At 36.8% G+C, this 21,027-nt stretch overlaps 2 protein-coding genes and 1 non-coding gene across 3 annotated transcripts; 2 read left to right on the top strand and 1 right to left on the bottom strand.

Annotated features, from left to right (window-relative positions):
• The first annotated feature begins 1,914 nt into the window (after window positions 1-1,914).
• On the top strand, window positions 1,915-2,741 carry LOC130976676 (uncharacterized). The gene has a single exon (XM_057901587.1). It carries the CDS (start codon window positions 2,021-2,023, stop codon window positions 2,693-2,695), a length of 675 nt encoding a protein of 224 aa, XP_057757570.1. The 5' UTR covers window positions 1,915-2,020; the 3' UTR covers window positions 2,696-2,741.
• A 930-nt stretch (window positions 2,742-3,671) lies between these two features.
• Window positions 3,672-6,528, top strand: LOC130975527 (uncharacterized). The gene is made up of 3 exons (XM_057900313.1): window positions 3,672-3,918; window positions 4,017-4,637; window positions 4,718-6,528. The coding sequence occupies exons 1-3, from the start codon at window positions 3,672-3,674 to the stop codon at window positions 6,526-6,528; spliced, it is 2,679 nt and encodes an 892-aa protein (XP_057756296.1).
• Window positions 6,529-19,974: 13,446 nt separating this feature from the next.
• LOC130978790 (small nucleolar RNA R71) lies at window positions 19,975-20,082 on the bottom strand. The gene has a single exon (XR_009086404.1). It is a non-coding gene; the product is annotated as a small nucleolar RNA R71 (small nucleolar RNA).
• Between the last annotated feature and the right edge of the window lie 945 nt (window positions 20,083-21,027).

Raw genomic sequence — 21,027 nt, 5'->3', positions numbered from 1 at the left:
ACCCCAATTCTACCTTATCCGGTTGCACTTGCCTCAACTCAAGGATTGAGCAAAAAATTTTTTTGGAAGGGACCAATATAAAAAATATAAGTTAAAAAGAGAAAAAAATTAAAAATTAAAAAGAGGTTAAACTAAAAAATTAGAGACTTATACATATAAATTATTAATTTTAGAAGATTATTGCCCCTCTCCCTTCTCATGTGACTCTACCACTGTCTCAGCCTCACTCGATCCATATTCTACTCGAGCAACCGATCAAATATTAAATAAAATAATAGTTCAAAGAATTTCTATTGTGATTTGTGACGGTATAGCGCAAGAGTAACAACTGTACAGATATATAGAATAAAAGGAATGGAGTGTGATCTTATGAGTAAGCAAATAAGTATAAATGTTTGTATTTCTTTAAAAGGAGCATTTAGATAAAGACAGTTAAAACATTTTTTTTTAAAGATATTTTTAAATAATTAAAATTTAATATATATAATTAATTAAATTATATTATTTTATTAAAATTAGATCAGATAAATTAATTTGGTCGAAAAATTAATAAATTATATTTTAAACCGATTTAAATTAATTTTTTTATAAAAAATAATTATAATATTTCTATTATAAAAAATAAATAAAATATTCTTATATATATATATTAAGAACCTTAAATTCTAATTCTTTTCTTTTCTTTGTGTGTTATAGGGTTAGAATTTAAAATTTTTAAAATTAAAAAATTATATAATAAAAATATTTTAATCATTTTTTATAATACGATTATTGTAGTCATTTTTTATAAAAAATATTAATTTAAAATGATTTAAAATTTAGTTTATCGATTTTTTGATCAAATTAATTTGTCTGATCTAATTTTGATAAAAATAATATAATTTAATCAATTATATGTATTAAATTTTAGTTAATAACAAATATTTTTAAAAAAAGACGTTTTAAATATCTTTATCGAATTATTTCTCTTTTAAATTTAATAATTCATCTGGCATGTCAAGTTCATGCACTTATTGAACAAAAATTTGATTGGCAGTTGGATACATGGTATGGCTTTCTTGCCGCGCATTGAGTTATTAGAGAATTGATAGGAGTCTCGTTATTAATTACGTTACTACTCCTAGAAAGATGACTTTATATAAATATAAAAATTAAAGAAAATAAATATTAATACCATTTTTTTTTATATAAATTTATGTAAATACATAATATAAAAAATAATTAGAGTGACATTATAAAAAACACGATCTGATTACTATTTTTTTAATTAAAATATAAACACATATTATAAATAATTTAGTCAAATATATTAAATTATTTAACAATTTTTAATTATTATCTTCATATAGAAAAAATATCGATTTTCTCCTGTATCTCTCAACTCAGCCGATTAAAAATTAATTCGTTCTGAATTGAAATTCTATTTAAAAATCTGTTAATACCAATAAATTATTATATGTATAAGACAAAATTTAAATTCCTAACATTTATTTAAACAAATTAATAAATTGAATATTATATACAAATTGACTTTCATCTTGATATAAAATTAATAATACTATATAATCAGAAAATATTATCATTTTAGATCAATATTTAACCAACAATAATTTACAAACACCTATATTTACATCAATTTACATACACATTTATTTTCATTAAAATTTACAAAATAAATCAACATAACATGTACTTATATTTTTAGAATTTATACACGTAAATTAATAAATTTTATTTATTAAAAATAATTTAATATTTATAATTGTTTAAAATTGTCTAGCTACCAATGAACTATAACTAAAACTGCATAATTTTTGTACTCATTTAGAGATATTCGAGTGTCTCTATCTTTGAAAAATAAATAAATAAATAAAATAAAGCATTTAATCCCTGGCACCAAACAACTACCCTTGATAGAGTTGAGATATCACACATTATTACCGATATAGTTGCCACTTCCGTTATTATTGCTCTAAACCCCAAACCTTCCAAAGCTTCCATTTTCATCACAAACTTAACAATGTCTCAGTTAGAATTATCGTCAAAACACAAGGCCATCACGGGGAGCAACCACAACCACGACGAAGACCATCAACAAGTTGCGGTGGTTTCACAGAAAAAGATGAAAAAGAGAAGAAACTGCGCCATCGCCATGGTAGTCATCATCTCCTTCTTCATTCTGTTGGCTATCATATTCGTCATCCTCGCCCTCACGTTGTTGAAGACCAAAGATCCAAAAACAGAGATTGTATCTGCAACTTTGCAAGGAATCTCACCAAAACTCACATTCCCCGCCATTAACATCCAACTCAACATCACTCTTGACCTCAAGATTCGCGTCGAAAACAAGAACCACGCTAGCTTCAAGCACGGTGAGGGTAAGAGCATTCTTCTCTACAAAGGAATCGAGGTTGGAGAAACTGAAATCTTCTCTGGTTTGATTCCTTCAATGGGATCCGAAATTCTTCCGTGTACACTCACGTTAGAGGCTGATAAAGTTGCAAGTAACATCACGGGTTTTCTTGGGGACTTGATGGGAGGTGAAATTACCATGAAGACCTTAACTCAGATTCCTGGTAGAGTTACTTTTCTTGGGTTTATCAAGAAGCATATTGTTGCTAAGTCCAGTTGCCAGTTTATAATTGGTGTTCCTGATTTCAAGATTAAGAACCAAGTTTGTAAGACCAAGATATGATTCATCATCAACAACAATTGAAGCAGGATTCTAGCTTCTTATACTATACTATTAGAAGAGTTTTTTACATGTATTTAGTTATTAGTTAATATTTTCTTAATCGACGATCTTGGATACTTATATCTCTCTTGCTAGAGTTTCATTTTTGAGTTTTTGAAAATTTTTGGCAACACCTTCATTGTCTGATGATGGCAAGATCAGTAGTGTAGAAATATTTTATTTTAATTTATGAACAAAAAAAATATTAAAGTGGATATTTTTATGATAACATCTTCACATAAAGATAACATTGTGGACCATTAAATGAGTTGATATATTTGATTATATATTTAATTAATCATCTAAGAATTTATTATTTTTATATAAAAATATGATCACGTGAGTATTTTCCAACCATTAAATGGCTTGTATGTGTTTGAATGTTATTATTTTATTTTATTTATTTAGAAATTAGGTAACGAAAAAAAGAGGTTTACTTTAAACATGTGAGCACTGAGCAGTGATGCTGTGGTGCCATGCATAAGTTTGGTTCTGATATAATAATATTAATTTTCTTTCATCTGGCATACAAAGATCAAGCTTCGATGTTATATTCACGAAAGAAAGAAATATTTAGAGTAAAGACTCAACAATGGGACTCTAGTGTATTTTTCTTGAAAGATAACGTGGCTAATTTTTTTTTATATGAAAAAAAATTGTGTGTAATTCATCATTATGAATTATTGGTGTATTTTTTTTTTAATATGAATTAAAATTTTTTTTTAATTTTGAGTAATAAATCGGACTCTCAGATTTAAGAGAGTAGAGAAATCTGAGGATCAAATTTTATAGGGTTACAAATCTGAGAGTCAGAATTGTATATTGAAAACAAATTAAAATAAAAAAAAAACTCAAATCTGACGGCTCATTAATTTTAATATGGAAAACATGTTGGTGATTTGGGAAAATATGGAGCAATTGTGTGTATTACACAGAGATGGGCGTGTCAGATGAAAAGCACAGCACGCAGGGGGCGTGGTGCATACATCACGTGGGGGGCGTGGAAGCTAGGTGGCAAGCTGTGGTTGAGCCACCTAGGCAGCACGCAGGGGGCGTGCTGAGTCAGCACGCAGGGGGTGTGCTGACGTGGCAAAATCTGGTTGGCCCGTTTGCTGCACCACGTGGGGGGCGTGCTGACGTGGTGGAAGGTGATTGGTCCAAGTGTGAACCACGTGGGGGGCGTGGTAAGTTCACCGCTCTATATAAGGTAGAGCTCGATAGTGTTTTTCCATACTGAGTGAGTGAGATTTGAGTGTGTTGTGAGGATTCTTTGATGTTGTAGTTGGTGTAATGGAGGACACCGCAAATTTGGTGGTGTATCGTAATGGTGAGATAATACGTAATACTCATGAGGGAGTGAGGTTTGTGTCACAAAATTCGTTTTCGTTTGTGGTTCCATGCACGATGACGTTAATAGAGCTGCAGAACGGGCTATGTCAGAGCATGGAGAATGGTACGTTAATGAGAGTGGGCAGAATTCTGTACCGAAATCAGGATTTGGTTTTTGGTGGCCTAATACAGTTTGATACCATTCCGATCACGGATGAGGCGAGTATGCAGAATATGTTTGAAATTCACCGGCAGACTTATATGAGACACCCACAGATTGAGTTGTACGTTGAGTTTGAAGCTGAAGAGGCAGTAGCGGTCCAAAATGATATAGATGTAAATGATGATATAGCTGCAGTGTACGAAGGTATGAATAGTGACAGCGAAGAGGACTTCGAAGCCACTTATGAAGCCGGCGATGAAGATGAGGATGGTGATGTGGGAGTTGAGGCAGCAGTGGAGAATGTAGTGGTTCGTCCCTCGAGCAGTCAACCGATGGGCGTTCCACCTTTTATGTGTGAGTTGGATCTCGACGCCATGCATGCCCCCGAGTTTCCGGAATATGCAAACAGAGGTACGTGTTGACTAAATACGAAGTTTTTGTTACTTTATACCTTGGAGTGTGCAATAAACGATGATTTCGGCTTTCTGTAGGTATTGCTGATCCTGAGGACGGAGAGTTCCGAATTGGAATGGAATACAGCTCTAGAAAGTCGGTCGTTGCAGCAATTAGAAGTTTCACTATATCTAGAGGAGTTGACTATGATGTGTTTGAGTCTGAGCCACAGACGTTCTATGCAAAATGCAAGATGTACGGGCGTGGATGTGACTGGCTTATCCGAGCCAGCTTGATACGGAGAAAAGGTTGTTGGGAGATACGCAGATACAACGGTAGGCACACGTGCACCATCGGAACGATTTCACAAGATCATTCCAAGTTGGACTCAGATACAGTTGCTGAGGCTATAAGGCCGTTGGTCGAGTCGGACCCGTCCATCAAGGTGAAATCTATAATTGCGGAAGTCCAGTCAAGGTTCAACTATACCATCAGTTATCGAAAGGCTTGGTTGGCAAAGCAGAAGTCAGTTGCGCTCGTTTTCGGTGATTGGGAGGAATCTTACCAAGCATTGCCGTGGTGGCTCTCGGTCATGGTGCAGAAGATTCCTGGTTCAGTTGTCCAAATAGAAACACGACCACTCTACAACGGGAACGAGGAGGCACAAGGTGTAAAAATACTTCATCGTGTATTTTGGAGTTTCAATCCATGCATTAGGGCATTCAGGCATTGCAAACCCCTGGTTCAGGTTGACGGCACACACCTATACGGAAAATACAAAGGTACACTTCTAGTCGCTGTTGCACAAGATGGGAACCAGAACATTGTGCCTATCGCCTTTGCCTTGGTGGAAGGTGAGACAGCTGATGCGTGGCACTTCTTCCTCAGGAATCTGCGAACGTATGTTGTTAGAAAAGATGGTGTGGGTATGATCTCAGACCGGCATGAGTCAATACGGGCAGCAGTTAATCGTTCCGGTGGTGACTGGCAACCTCCAAGAGCATGGTGGATGTTTTGTATAAGACACATCGGCAGTAACTTCTTAAGGGCATTCAAAGTCCCTCACTTGCAGAAGCTTGTTGTCAATATAGGGTATTCAAGAACGGTGGAGGAGTACAATATCAACTATAAGAGGTTGGAGGAGCGAGGCGAGGCATATGCCAGGTGGTGCGATGCCATCGGACTCAGACATTGGGTATTGGCATTCGACGAGGGACATCGATGGGGCCATATGACAACAAACCTTGTGGAGTGTATTAACTCAGTGTTGAAGGGTGCCCGTAATCTACCTGTGTTGGCGCTGGTCCGAGCAACATATTATAGGTTAAATGAACTCTTTACGCGAAAGAGTGCGGAGTCTCACGAACGCAAGCGTGCTGGATTTACGTACTCCGCATTTGCGCAACAGCGGATAGAAGCAAGTATGCAACAGGCTGGGAACATAGTTGTGCACCGCTTTGATAGAAGAAATGAGGTGTTTGAGGTGCGCGAAATGACTACTGGAAAGGTGTTAGTTGTTGATCTAGCGCGACGGTCGTGTGACTGTGGGCACTTTCAGGTTGAACGAATACCATGTCGCCATGTTATTGCTTGCTGTGCTAACCAGCGGCTTGATTGGCAGTTGTATGTGCATGATGTGTACAAGATGACGGAAGTTCGTAAGGTTTATAGGTTTGAGTTCACACCCTTAGGAGATCCTGAGACATGGCCTGCTTATGAGGGACCCACATTGGTCGCTAATCCCGCACTGAGGCGAACGTCTAAAGGCAGGCCCAAACTGACCCGATACCTGAATGAAATGGACTCACGTGACATGCGTGGTCCTCGGATATGCCGTCTCTGTGGTGCTCAGGGTCATAGTCGGAGTAGGTGTCCGCAGCGTGCTGGACCGAGTGGTGCTGGTTCATAGTTTAGATTACTCATGTTTGTACTTTTTAATTTGCATTTCGTCAGTTAGTGCTTTTATTATCATTCGTGTTTGTACTTTTTTATTTGTATTTTTCAAATGAAGTCTATCCATTGATATCTAAATGTCTGCTTAATATTGTCATTAGCTGATTTCCTTAAGTTAATATACAAAAAAGGGAACTACAGGTTACATAAGTTACCAAAGCAAACATTAAACACGAATTACATTAACTTAACTCTTAAAATAAAATCTAGATAACCTAAACCGAAGCTCACTTCTTTCCACCAAAGTACCTCAGTCCCTTACCCATAATGCCCAGACTGAACCGCGATGGAGTATACCTATCAGGTGGCTGTGGGGGAGGTGGCTGTGGGGCAGGTGGCTCTTGCTGATGAGGAACGTAGGCCGTCAATCTCAACAGATGTCCGTAGGAGCGTACGTACCAATCCCGATACTCTACCGTCGGGAAAAAATCCCAGGTCGGAAGGGGGTGCCGATCCCGCAATCGACTGTGTCGCCTGTTGGCCCACTCCTCTATCCATGCCCCATGCAAAACTGTCCAATCATGTAGCTGCACTCCACGTAGAACGACGCAATGCTGATCAACTGGAATATCTCTTGCTGCCCGCGGAGGAGGTTGTGCATATCCATACTGACGCATCACTCGGTCCGCAGGGTGCCACTCGACACACTCGAATGACAACAACGGAGCAACGATGTCACACACCTCAAGATGGGGATATAACTCGTCCGGAACGATCAATCCGTGATACGGCCGCCACTCAAACTGCCACAGTATTATTGGCATATTAGAACCCTAACAATAATGGATTGAAAAACGGAACAGCTAAAATATAACTATTTACCTCTTCCATGTAGTCTATGTCATGCCTGAATGTCTCTACGGTCTTGGATAACCACGCTGTAGTCCGTTCCGAATGACTCCACCTAACACATTATTAATCGAAAAAATTTAAATAAAACACCATAAGTCAAACATGCATCATGAATATAATAGAAGACTAAAATAAGACTTATTACCTCCTGGCAACTGGTATCTCGGCGGGTGGAAGGGTTTGTCTCGGTACGGGAGCAAGACACGGCATTCGCTCCCATGCCCAAACAAACAATAGATTCAGAGGGCCATCCATCTCCTTAGTATCATATCGTGATGCACGACATAGTGCTCTGTAAAGATGAGCGAGACAAGTTGACCCCCAACTGTAAGTATGGATCTGCTCGAAATCGCGAAGCAATGGTAAATACTTCGCATGGGCATATGCGGTCGACTTGTCCGTGAATAGGGTCGACCCTAACAAACAGAAGATATGACATCTGACGTATCTCCTGATGGACTCCTCAGTATCCAACGGCTCTGCATCTCTAATACGTCGAACCCAAGCCAACTTGATATAGGACTTCGCATTATGACTGACTGATGGCTCATGACCGAATATCGCTATGCCCTGACTCTGAACAAACTCGCTGCTACTATCTGTCCATCCACTGACAGGCTCTCCATCAATGGGTAGGCCGAATATATGAGCAACGTCCTCTAATGTCACCGTAACTTCACCGATTGGCAATACAAAGCTATGGGTTTCAGGCCTCCACCTTTCAACCAGAGCAGCTAACATGGGGTGAAATCCTCTTATGACTCCAATTCTGGAGACGTGGTAGAATCCCGTGGCGCGTAAGTGGTTCTCCACCATCGGATCCCACGTCTGTGGTGGATCTAGTTTACGCACCAACAAGTTCCTGTTAGGCTGCATTAACAAAATTACATGTTACATTAATTAAATAATAATCCTTATAATATTATAATATACATTCACATATTTATACGAGAACAATATTAAACAATATAAAATTATTATATAATATAATATTATTATTATAAAAATAATTATCTTCTTAAATATAATATTATATATATATGTATATAATATACGATAACAATATTATTATTAAATTTATATATTATATTATACGATAACAATAATATAATAATATATATTATACGATAACAATAATATAATAATATATATATGTATTATACGATAATAATTCATACTACTATATAATATATTATTATTTTTAATACATTTTACATATTTAGTTTATTATAATATTTACTTACTAAATTTTTTAATAACGATACAGTATAATATAATTTAGTGTACCGTTTATTTACTTACTAAATATATTATTATTATTATTATTATTATTATTATTATTATTTTATAAAAAAATTATTATATTCTTAAAATATTTAAAAATATACAGAATAATATTTTCAGCACCAAAATATATATGTATCATAAAAAAATACATCAAAAAAAAATTTATTTACTTACATAAATAGGATGATCGAGATAGTTGATAATATGTTCTTCAGGGGCTAGATAATTACGTACCATTTTTTTTCTAATCCTTTAAACTAATACTCTTTTTATTTCCACACATAAACTTAACTCATCACTATTCACTACTACTTACTATACCCTCCTTACTAATACAACTAAACTCACTTCTTTCTCTCCTTCTCCCGTGTAACACTTCCCCTCTTTCAGGTATGATTTTATGAAGTGTTGGAGAAGAAGCCCCTCCTGCATGCATATATATATATACATGGACTGGTAGCGCTGGTTCTCGGGGTGGGGGGCTGTCTCCTGCATGCAGACAGGACTGCAACACGCCCCCCGCGTGGTTCTGCATTGGGACTCCGCAACGCTGACAGCCCTGACGTACCACGCCCCCGGCGTGATGAGTCACCACGCCCCTGGCGTGCTGCCACCTCAGCCACCACGCCCCCGGCGTGCTGCCACCTCGGTTATCCACCTCAGCCACCACGCCCCTGGCGTGCTGCCACCTGCCACTCCTGCTGCGCCACCACGCCCCCGGCGTGCTGCCACCTGTTTCTCCCTCTCAGCCACCACGCCCCCGGCGTGTTGACCGTGAGCTCCACCCTCCGGTAATTTTCCTCCTTGGCCAATATTCGGCCAATTCACCAACACTTCCTCCATACAGAAAATAATTTCCGCAAATCTGACCTTAGATTTGTATTTTTTTTTTAATTTAAAACCACACATTTGACTCTCAAATTTGTGATTATCCAAAAAAAATTAAAACACCACAAATCTGACACAAAATTTTCACTTTATTTAAAAATACCGCCTTCTACCCCATATTAAAAATACAAAATGTGATAACGTGACTTCTATAAAAAAAAACATTTCGGTATTAATATTAGAAGAATTCTCTTATATAAAGACGCGTAAAACGTAATACAAATTATTTATTAAAAAATTTATTAAACAATAACGCAAATTGATTTTGTAGGTTTTTTTTATTTAGTGAGAATTTTAAATAATCCCTAAATTCTTTACTGCAATAAAACTAGTTACTATATTAGTACTACTATTTTTTATTTTTTTTGTTATAATTTCTGCTTCTATTATTTTTATTATGCAATATTATTTTATTATATTATTATTATTATCTTTTATACCATTATCAGCATCATTAATATCACCTTTTTTTATTATTTTATTTTTTGTGTGATGCTATTTTTTTTAGAAAATTTTTTGTAACACAATTAATTTTTCATCTTACGACATTATTTTCGATAAAGTCTTTTTTCATTTAACTACTATTGATGAAGAAATTTAAAAAAAAAATATCAATTGAAAGTACATTCACAAAAATTCTAGTCATTTTTAAAATTTCGGTCATTAAAAAAAACTTCACATATAAAATTGCAAATATTTTAACCTACCATAAAAATCATCAAATAATAATAAAAATGGCTTATATTTTAATAATATATATAAAAATTGTATCAAAATTTGATTTTTAAAAATGTTTTTGATAATATATATTTTATTAATTATGTTAAGTGTATACCAAATTTGTTATTAGTATAAAATATAATTTAAATACAAAAATATATTAAAAATAAGTGAAATAATAATATATTTATTTATATATAAATAGATAATAACTGATTTTAATGTATAAATAATATTTTTGATATTTTTTTGTTTGGTGACTAATATTTTTTATATTTAATATTAAGTTACTTTTGTCATGTTTTAAATTTTTTTGAGAATATTTTTATTAGTTGTATAAATTCGTAAACACCATTTCAGTAGTTTACTTTTTTTTTTCATCAACTGTGGTTGAATGTAATAGTCTATATTATTTAAATCTATTATTATTAAATCCTAGATAAGGGTTTGGATTCATCGAAATAAAATAATCTTCTTCTACATTATTTTTGGACACAACGCATAAAATCTTTTTTTTTTTTTGTTGGGCAAGAGATGAGTCATGAGTTAGTTTATTTAAAAATTAAAATATTTGTTTTGAGGGTTATCTAAAATAATGATTTAGGCCTGAACGTGAGGTTAAGATTTTTTTTAAGGCAGCGTCCGACTTATGCTAGTGCCAAAGTGCCGTCATTCGAGTTCCTCGTGAAGAGGTGAGGGGTGGTATCTGTAAGAGACTCCAATGCTTAAGTTAGCAAAAGATTATAGGCAGGATTTTAGTAGATTGGGTTCTCAATATACTTGAAAGTATAGAGTAAAATAGATAACTACCTTTTAGTGTAATTTCACCTTTGATGGTGAATAACGGTTCCTTTTTTTAGAAAAGTTATTGAGATCTTTCTTCTAGATAAATGAGAGATATCTTAAGAGTTAATTACTCATTCAGATAAGTAAGGCTGGGTTAGTTGTCATTGCGCCCAACTTATGTGAAGTCGGGCAAGCATGGGGGAGACACGTTCTCTTAATTGGGCCTCTATTTATTTTTGATCTGGTTATTTTGTGAGTCAGGTATGAACAGTGCTCCTATTTAAGTCCAAATTTTACCAGGTCGGACTTAAGTATTAGTAGATCAGACTAATTTCTCGTGGATTAATAAATCAGGTCGGACAACTCGTCTTTCTGGGTCACATCGGATACTCAACGTGTTCAAAATCTGAGACGTTACGTCTTTTCACATCTTGCAAACGTTCCTCTACGGTAACCTTGGTAACCACGTGCTATAAATGAAAGGTTTGCGAAATTATTTTTTTTTCTCCTAATGTCTTATAAATACTCAATCTCTTTTTTTTTTGTTTCTTTCTGAAACATTTGCATTCTTCATTTTCTCTCTTAGATTCTCCATAACTTATTTACACTTTAAGATTGAATTTCCTGCTTGAAAATTTTCTTCAGTCGTTGGAGGTTTTTGGATCGTCCGTATATTTGCTATTCAAGTACTCTTCTACGCATTTCTTCACAGTTAACATTTTTGCCCCTTGTCTCTGTGTTTATGTTCTGAGCGATGTCGTTACTTTATGTTTGATTTTTTTTGGGGTTCCTATGTCATATTTGAAATCAAGTTTTGAATTTTGAAAGTTTGCTTTCTTTTCTTGAACTTGGATTTCTAGAACTTTTAATTTGTTGTTGTAGTAAATGTGGACATGGGGTTATACTCCATGTTGATCCCAAATAATGTCTTTTTTATCTATTAAATATGGAACCTTTTCTATATTTGGAAATACTTTTTCTTAGTACTCAGGGGGTTGTAGGAACCGTAACGTTTCTTTGTATTATTGAAGACGACCCGACCTCTTTAGACTTTTTATGTTGTTCTTCCTGGTTTGCTGATTTGTAGTGATAATTTATTCTTTTGTTGTATTGTAGGTATAGTTTTTATGTCTCGATTAGTAATTCACAACATGTCTTTTAAGTCCTGTTCGACCTGACTTGAGTAGATATATCTGTACTTACTTCTATCCCCATTATTGATAATGAGTATGCTGAAACCTTTCTTAGGCATCATAGATTATGTCTAAGTCGGAAGGATGAAAGGAACTACGAAATTGTGGTCGCTGACCCTGAAGAAAAGGTCTGTTTTTCCCGACTTGACAAGTTAGATCGCTATTTCATTTATGTGTATGATTGCTTTTTCTCAAGATTAGGAGTTACCCTTCCCTTTCTGATTTTGAATCCAAGATCCTTAAATTCTATAATGTTTCTCCCTCTCAACTTTATCCTAATTCTTAGAGTTTCTTGAAAATATACCAGCTCCTTTGCCGGGAGCTTGGTGTCCTTCATTCTCTTAAAGTTTTCTTTTATCTTTTTGTCTTCACCAAGTCTTTCAGCTTCAAGAAACATGGATGGATCTCTTTCTGAGTTATCCAAGGTAGGAATATTTTTGCCATTTTTTATCATTCTTTTCATGACTATAAAAATTACTTCTTTAAGATCTGTGCTGTTGTGGAGGGTGTCCGACCTTTCTTTCTAGGTGATGGGGACGGGCTCCTTTTTCCTTTGTATTGGGAAGAACATCCTGTGATAGTTAAGTATAATTTGGATGATTTAGATGAGGTTGAGAAGAGTGTAGTTGGATTGTTCCAAGAGTACTGGGATCAAGCTCCTTATTTGGATACCAAGAGATATTTAGGAAATCCGAGCCAACTTCAATCCGATCTAGGTAGTCTTCTTTTCTTTTTATAGATATGAATTTGTCAAAAGTTATTAGTGACTAATGTATCCTGACTTTAATGTCGTGTAGAAAAATGGCTCCTAAATCGGCTCCTATGAAAATTCTTCGGACTGCTAGGAAGAATGTTGTTGCACGAAGCATACAATTGAAAGATGCAGGTAAATTGGATGACCTCTCCTCTCCTTCTAAGTCGGACTCGGAAGCTTTTGCCTCGGTAAAAAAAATTGTTGATCCGACTCCTCAACCAACTCCTCCTCCCTCTAGCTCAGTAAAACAAACAACTTTTCCTCTACCTTTCAATCCCGAGTTAAAACCAAAAAAGCGTAAGACTTTGAAATCGGAGGTATTTATGAGCAGGGCTTTAATGCCATTATTTGGAGCCCTTCCCCACAATGTTTTCAGTTTGGATGATATTTTCATAAAGAGCCATCTTCAAGTACTTTCCTGAGGTGGAATTCAGGTGGCTGAGGTTTATATAGATTTGTTGAAAGAACTAGAAAAGACCCCCCTTGATGCCACTCAACGCACTTTGACTGATCTACAAGTTGAAGTTGCATCCTTAAGGGAATCAAAAAAGGAGTGGGAGGGTGAAAGGAGTCTCTTATTTCCGACTTTGGCAAAGCACGGATGAGAGCAAAACAATTTGAGGATACCCTGGCTATGGCGGATGGCTTAAAAAAGAAGGCTGAGGAGAGTTATATCAAGGGTTTTGGAGAGAAGCTAGATTCGGTGGATGAGATCACTAAATCTAGGGAGAAATATGCCGAGATGGAGGAAACCATAGCTATGGGAACGGATGAATTGGTGGAAAATTTGAAGACCCAATTCTGAGTTATGGCTCTCGAGGCAGACTTCTCCCTTATTAGTCCTGATAATGTGGTGGTGGAAGGGAAGATAGTCCATGCGCCTAAGGAGGAGAAGGATACTCCTTTGCCTGACCTGAAGATCTCAGAGACTCGGGCTGAGGGAGCATCTCAAGGTTTTTTGACTTGGATTATTGATGAACATATTCCTTCTAAAACTCTCCCGACCTTTATGTGTAGCCTAAAAACGTTTCTAACTCGACTTCCAGTGACCAAGTTCCTCTTCCTTAGCTTTTCAATTTTCTAAGTATTTGGATGGCCCGACTTGTAGGTCTATATGAACAATTTTAATTTTGTAATAGTTGTAGTTTGAACACTTTATTTCTTCCTGCTTAAGACCTTTTTCCACTACTCGAATGCGTGGTGGTTCTTTTGCTTAAATGAGTATTACTTTATCCACCTTTACTTAGCCTTTTAAGACTTAGAAAATTTCATTAAGTCATTTTGGTAGCTTTTGATGTTGCTTTTGCTAAGTTGGAAAACATGTCAGCAAATTAAATCGGACATTTTTGAACCTTTTGATTAGAAATTTTGTTTTTTCTTAGTTATTTAAAGTCTGACTTTGAGTAGTCGGGCCTATCAAGTTACTCTTGCATTTTGTTTCAGGCCCAACTCTTTTAAGGTCGGACTATGAACTGCTTACGTAATTTCTTATACTAATTTGTACCTTGTCGCTTCATCTTGCTAATCAATCAGGTCGGGCAATGATTTTCGCAGTTTTTCGAGCTTAAACTAATGCGTTTGAAGGGGAAAATCAATAGAAAAATTATCTATAAATAGAAATAATTTACATAAGTTTTCTTGCTACTAAGGATTTTTTTTATTACCCTTAGCCCTTGCTATGGTGCCTCGTTAAAATCCTCTTCATGAAAATCCTTTTCGGGAAAAAATCATGAAGTCGGGAAAAAAAGTACACCAGGGAGCAAAGTATGCTTTCTAACTATAGTACTTCTTTAAGTTACATGCGTGCCACAACCTTGGGAGCTTGTTCCCTTTTGGATCGGACACTTTATAGTAACATTTTCCTAAGATTTAAGCAACCTTATAAGGTTTCTTTTAGTTTACAGCCAGCTTCTCCTTGCCCAACTTCTGTACTCTGATGTCATTTCGGATTAATATGAGGTTGTTTATGCTGAAGCTTTTTTTGTTGACTTTATTATTGTACCTCAATGCCATTCTTTGCTTCAATACTTCTTTTTTTTATCCGAGCTTGTTCTCAGAGTTCTAGGAGGAGGTCAAGTTCTTCTTTTTGTGCTCGGATATTTTATATTTCATCATAGAATCTGACCCATGGAGATTCTTTAGTGACTTCTATAGGAATGATGGTTTCTAGGCCGTAAGCAAGTCGAAAAGGTGATTCCCCAATTGTGAAGTGGATAGTTGTCCGATATGCCCACAAGACTTGATAGAGATCGACTGCCCATGCTCCCTTTGCATTTTGTAGTCGACACTTTAGCCCGGCCAGTACGACTTTATTTGTAGCTTCTACTTGTCCATTGGCTTGTGAGTGTTCTACCGACGTGAACTAGTGCTTAATTTTGAGGCTTGCTGCCAAGCTGTAGAAGGCTGAGTCGGTAAATTGAGTTCTATTGTCTGTAATAATGGAGTGTGAAACTCCAAACTGGGTAACAATGTTCTTGTAGAGAAACTTCTGACTTCTTTGAGCTGTGATGGTTGCTGAGGGTTCTGTATCAATTCACTTGGTAAAATAATCAATCCCAACTATAAGGTACTTTGCTTGCCCGGATGCCTGTGAAAATGGACCCAGGAGGTCTAAACCCCATTTTGTAAATGGCCAGGGTGAAGTGATGTTAATGAGTTTTTCTGGAGGTGCTACATGAAAGTTGGCATGCTTTTGACAAGGCAGATACTTTTTAACGAAGTTGGCCGCCTCCCTTTGCAAGGTTGGCCAAAAGAAGCCGGCAAGTATCACTTTCTTGACTAGTGACTGTGCTCCTAAGTGATTTTTACATATGCCATTATGAACTTCTTCTAATACCTCCTTAGTTTTGGAGGTCGGGACGTACTTCAATAGAGGTAGGGATATTCCTCTTTTGTAGAGAATATTATGGACCATCGTATAGTTTTGTGCTTCCCTTATGAGCCTTCTTACTTCCCTTTCTTCTCCAAGAATGATATCGAATTTAAGATATTCGATTATGGGGTCATCCATCCTAGGTTTTGGTTGGATACGGTCATTATTCCTGACTTGTCGTCTCCTTTTAACACTGGTGGTGGATCGAGAGTTTCCTGGATCAGGCTTCTATTGCTGCTCCCTAGATTGGTGCTGGCTAATTTAGACAGTGCATTAGCTTGGATATCGGATTTCTGAGCTATATGTCGGACTTCTATTTCTGAGAACTAAGCTAATTGTTCTTGTGCTTCTTTCAGGTACTTCTTCATATTGGGATCTTTAGCCTAATAAGTCCTATTGCTTGGGAGATTATCACTTGAGAGTTACTAAATGATGAGCGGATAATTTGTACGCTTTTTGGCATTATTTTTAGTATGTTTTTGGTAGTTTTAGTTGAGTTTTTATTATATTTTTATTAGTTTTTAATTAAAATTCACTTTTCTGGACTTTACTATGAGTTTGTGTATTTTTCTGTGATTTCAGGTATTTTCTGGCTGAAATTGAAGGTTCTGAGCAAAAATCTGATTTAGAGACTCAAAAGGACTGCAGATGCTGTTGGATTCTGACCTCCCTGCACTCGAAGTGGATTTTCTGGAGCTACAGAAGCCCAATTGGCGCGCTCTCAACGGCGTTGGAAAGTAGACATCCTGGGCTTTCCAGCAATATATAATAGTCCATACTTTGCCCAAGATTTGATGGCCCAAACCGGCGTTCAAAGTCACCTACAGAAATTCCAGCGTTAAACGCCGGAACTGGCACCTAAATGGGAGTTAAACGCCCAAACTGGCATAAAAGCTGGCGTTTAACTCCAAGAAGAGTCTCTACACGAAAATGCTTCATTGCTCAGCCCAAGCACACACCAAGTGGGCCCGGAAGTGGATTTTTATGTCATTTACTCATCTCTGTACACCCTAGGTTACTAGTTTTCTATATATAGGACCTTTTACTATTGTATTTTCATCTTTTGATCATGTTTTATGATTAAACCCTCTTTGGGAGGCTGGCCATTCGGCCATGCCTAGACCTTGTTCTTATGTATTTTCAACGGTGGAGTTTCTACACACCATAGATTAAGGTGTGGAGCTCTGCTGTACCTCGAGTATTAATGCAATTACTATTGTTCTTCCATTCAATTCCGCTTGTTCTTTGTCCAAGATATCACTTGTTCTTCAACTTGATGAAGGTGATGATTGACGCCCATCACCATTCTCACCCATGAACAAAGTGACTGACAACCACTCTTGTTCTACAAGCATCTGAGGCTTAGTGAATATCTCTTGGATTCCTGATTGCACGATGCATGGTTGATCGCCTGACAACCGAGTGCTCGCCTGACAAACGAGCCAACCATTCCGTGAGATCAGAGTCTTCGTGGTATAGGCGAGAACTGATGGCAGCATTCAAGAGAATCCGGAAGGTCTAACCTTGTCTGTGGTATTCTGAGTAGGATTCAATGATTGAATGACTGTGACGTGCTTCAAACTCCTGAGGGCGGGGCGTTAGTGACAGACGCAAAAGAATCACTGGATTCTATTCCGGCCTGATTGAGAACCGACAGATGAATTCCGCTATGCTGTGACCAGAGCATATGCAATCGTTTTCAATGAGAGGATGGGAGGTAGCCACTGACAATGGTGAAACCCTACACAAGCTTGCCATGGAAAGGAGTAAGAAGGATTGGATGAAGGCAGTAGGAAAGCAGAGAGACGGAAGGGAAGGCATCTTCATGCGCTTATCTGAAGTTCCTACCAATGAATTACATAAGTATCTCTATCTTTATCTTTTATGTTATTTTCGTTCATCATCATATACATTTGAGTTTGCCTGACTAAGATTTACAAGATGACCATAGCTTGCTTCAATGCTAACAATCTCCGTGGGATCGACCCTTACTCACGTAAGGTATTACTTGGACGACCCAGTGCACTTGCTGGTTAGTTGTGCGAAGTTGTGTAATGCCATGGTATTGAGCTACCACGTTCTTGGAGCCATTACCGGGGATTATGAGAGTTGTGAAAAAGTATTGTTCACAATTTCGCGCACCAAGTTTTTGGCGCCGTTGCCGGGGATTGTTTGTGTATGGACAACTGACGGTTCATCTTGTTGCTTAGATTAGGTATTTTTCTTCAGAGTTCTTAAGAATGAATTCTAGTGTTTCAAGGTGATGTTCTTATCATCACCAAAGCTGATTGATCTTCATCAATTTAGCTCCTGAATGCAATGTCCTGCTGAAGCTTTGCCGGCCATGTCTAATTCCTTTAGACTAAAGCTTTAGACTAACATTGCATGATTCCTGGAATTCTCATTAAGAATTTTGATACCTTTATTTTTATTTTCACTTAATTTTCGAAAAAGCACAAAAAAATTATAAAATCATAAAATCCAAAAATATTTCTTGTTTGAGTCTAGAGTCTCATCTTAAGTTTAGTATCAATTGCATGTTTCTGTTCTTCTTGCATTTTTCGAATTTAGGCATGTGTCCTCATTGATCTTCAAGTTGTTCTTGATGATTTCCTTGTTTTGATCTTTGAATTCTATTGACTTGAGTGTTTTGTTGTTTCTCATATGCATTCTTATTTGGTTAGTGTCAATAGTATACAAACTGCTAAGTTTGGTGTCTTGCATGCATTGTTATTTGATTATTCCTCATTATTAAAAATCCAAAAATATTTTTAATTTGTGTCTTTTCAAGTCAATAATACAGAGAATTGAAGATTCAGAACATACTGCAGAGGAATCACACAGAAAAAGCTGGGCATTCAAAAATGCCCAGTGAAGAAGGACAGACTGGCGTTTAAACGCCAGCCAGGGTGCCTGGTTGGGCGTTTAACGCCCAAAAGGGTAGTAGTTTGGGCGTTAAACGCCAGAATGTGCACCATTCTGGGCGATTAACGCCAGGATGGCACAAGGGGGAAGATTTTGTTTTCAAAATCAATTTTTTTCAAGTTTTCAAAGTTTTTCAAAATCAAATCTTTTTCAAATCATATCTTTTAAAATTGTTTTCAAATCATATTTTCTCAATCACAATTTTTTTTTAACCAATCATATCTTCTTAACCACATCTCTTTCAAGATAGTTTTCAATCAAATCTTTTTAACTTCTAATTTCAAAATCTTTTTCAAAAATCACTTGATTTCTTTCCCACTCTTATTTTCGAAAATCAATTAGTGTTTTTCAAAAATTTTTCAAAATCTTTTACTTAATTTTCGAAAATTACTTCCCTTCTTCTCACATCCTTCTGTTTATGGACTAACACTATCCCTTAATGCAAAATTCGAACTCCATCTTCTTTGATAAGTTCGAATTTTCTACTTCTGTCTTCTATTTCTCTTCTTCCTCTGACACCTCAAGGAATCTCTATACTGTGACATAGAGGATTCCATATTTTCTTGTTCTCTTCTCTTTCATATGAGCAGGAACAAAGACAAAGGCATTCTTGTTGAAGCTGACCCTGAACCTGAAAGGACCTTGAAGCGAAAGCTAAGAGAAGCTAAGACTCAACTCTCTGTTGAGGACCTGACCGAATTCTTCAAGGAAGAAGAACCCATGGCAGCCGAAAACAACAACAATGCCAACAATGCAAGGAAGGTGCTGGGTGACTTTATTGCACCTACTCCCAATTTCTATGGGAGAAGCATCTCTATCCCTGCCATTGGAGCAAACAACTTTGAGCTTAAGTCTCAGTTAGTTTCTCTAATGCAACAGAATTGCAAGTTCCATGGACTTCCAATGGAAGATCCTCATCAGTTTTTAGCTGAGTTCTTGCAAATCTGTGACACAGTCAAGACTAATGGGGTTGACCCTGAGGTCTACAGACTGATGCTATTCCCTTTTGCTGTAAGAGACAGAGCTAGGACATGGTTGGACTCACAACCTAAAGAAAGCCTGGACTCTTGGGAAAAGCTAGTCAATGCCTTCTTGGCAAAGTTCTTTCCACCTCAAAAATTGAGTAAGCTTAGAGTGGAAGTCCAAACCTTCAGACAGAAGGATGGAGAATCCCTCTATGAAGCTTGGGAAAGATACAAACAATTGATCAGAAAATGTCCTTCTGACATGCTTTCTGAATGGAGCATCATAGGTATTTTCTATGATGGTCTCTCTGAACTATCCAAGATGTCTTTGGATAGCTCTGCTGGAGGATCTCTTCATTTGAAGAAGACGCCTACAGAAGCTCAAGAGCTGATTGAAATGGTTGCAAATAACCAATTCATGTACACTTCTGAAAGGAATCCTGTGAACAATGGGACTAATCAGAAGAAAGGAGTTCTTGAGATTGATGCTCTGAATGCCATACTGGCTCAGAACAAGATATTGACTCAACAAGTCAATTTGATTTCTCAAAGTCTGTCTGGAATGCAAAATGCACCAAGCAGTACTAAGGATGCTTCATCTGAGGAAGAAGCTTATGATCCTGAGAACCCTTCAATGGAAGAGGTGAATTACCTAGGAGAACCCTATGGAAACACCTATAATTCTTCATGGAGAAATCACCCAAATTTCTCATGGAAGAATCAAGAGAGACCTCAACAAGGTTTCAACAACAATAATGGTGGAAGAAACAGGTTTAGCAATGGCAAGCCTTTTCCATCATCTTCTCAGCAACAGACAGAGAGTTCTAAGCAGAATACCTCTGACTTAGCAACCATGGTCTCTGATCTAATCAAAACCACTCAAATTTTTATGACTAAAACAAGGTCCTCCATTAGAAATTTGGAAGGACAAGTGGGTCAGCTGAGCAAGAAAATTACTGAACTCCCTCCCAGTACTCTCCCAAGTAATACAGAAGAAAATCCAAAAGGAGAGTGCAAAGCCATAACCATGGCCGAATATGGAGAGGAAAGAGAGGAGGTGGACGCCACTGAGGAAGACCTCAATGGGCGTGCACCAATTTCCTCTGAGTTCCCCAATGAGGAACCATGGGAATCTGAGGCTCAAAATGAGACCATAGAGATTCCATTGGACTTACTTCTGCCTTTCATGAGCTCTGATGAGTATTCTTCCTCT

This window comes from Arachis stenosperma, chromosome 4 (genome assembly GCF_014773155.1).
Source record: "Arachis stenosperma cultivar V10309 chromosome 4, arast.V10309.gnm1.PFL2, whole genome shotgun sequence".
NCBI classification, from domain to species: Eukaryota; Viridiplantae; Streptophyta; class Magnoliopsida; order Fabales; family Fabaceae; genus Arachis; species Arachis stenosperma.
This window is presented reverse-complemented; position numbering and strand designations above follow the sequence as displayed.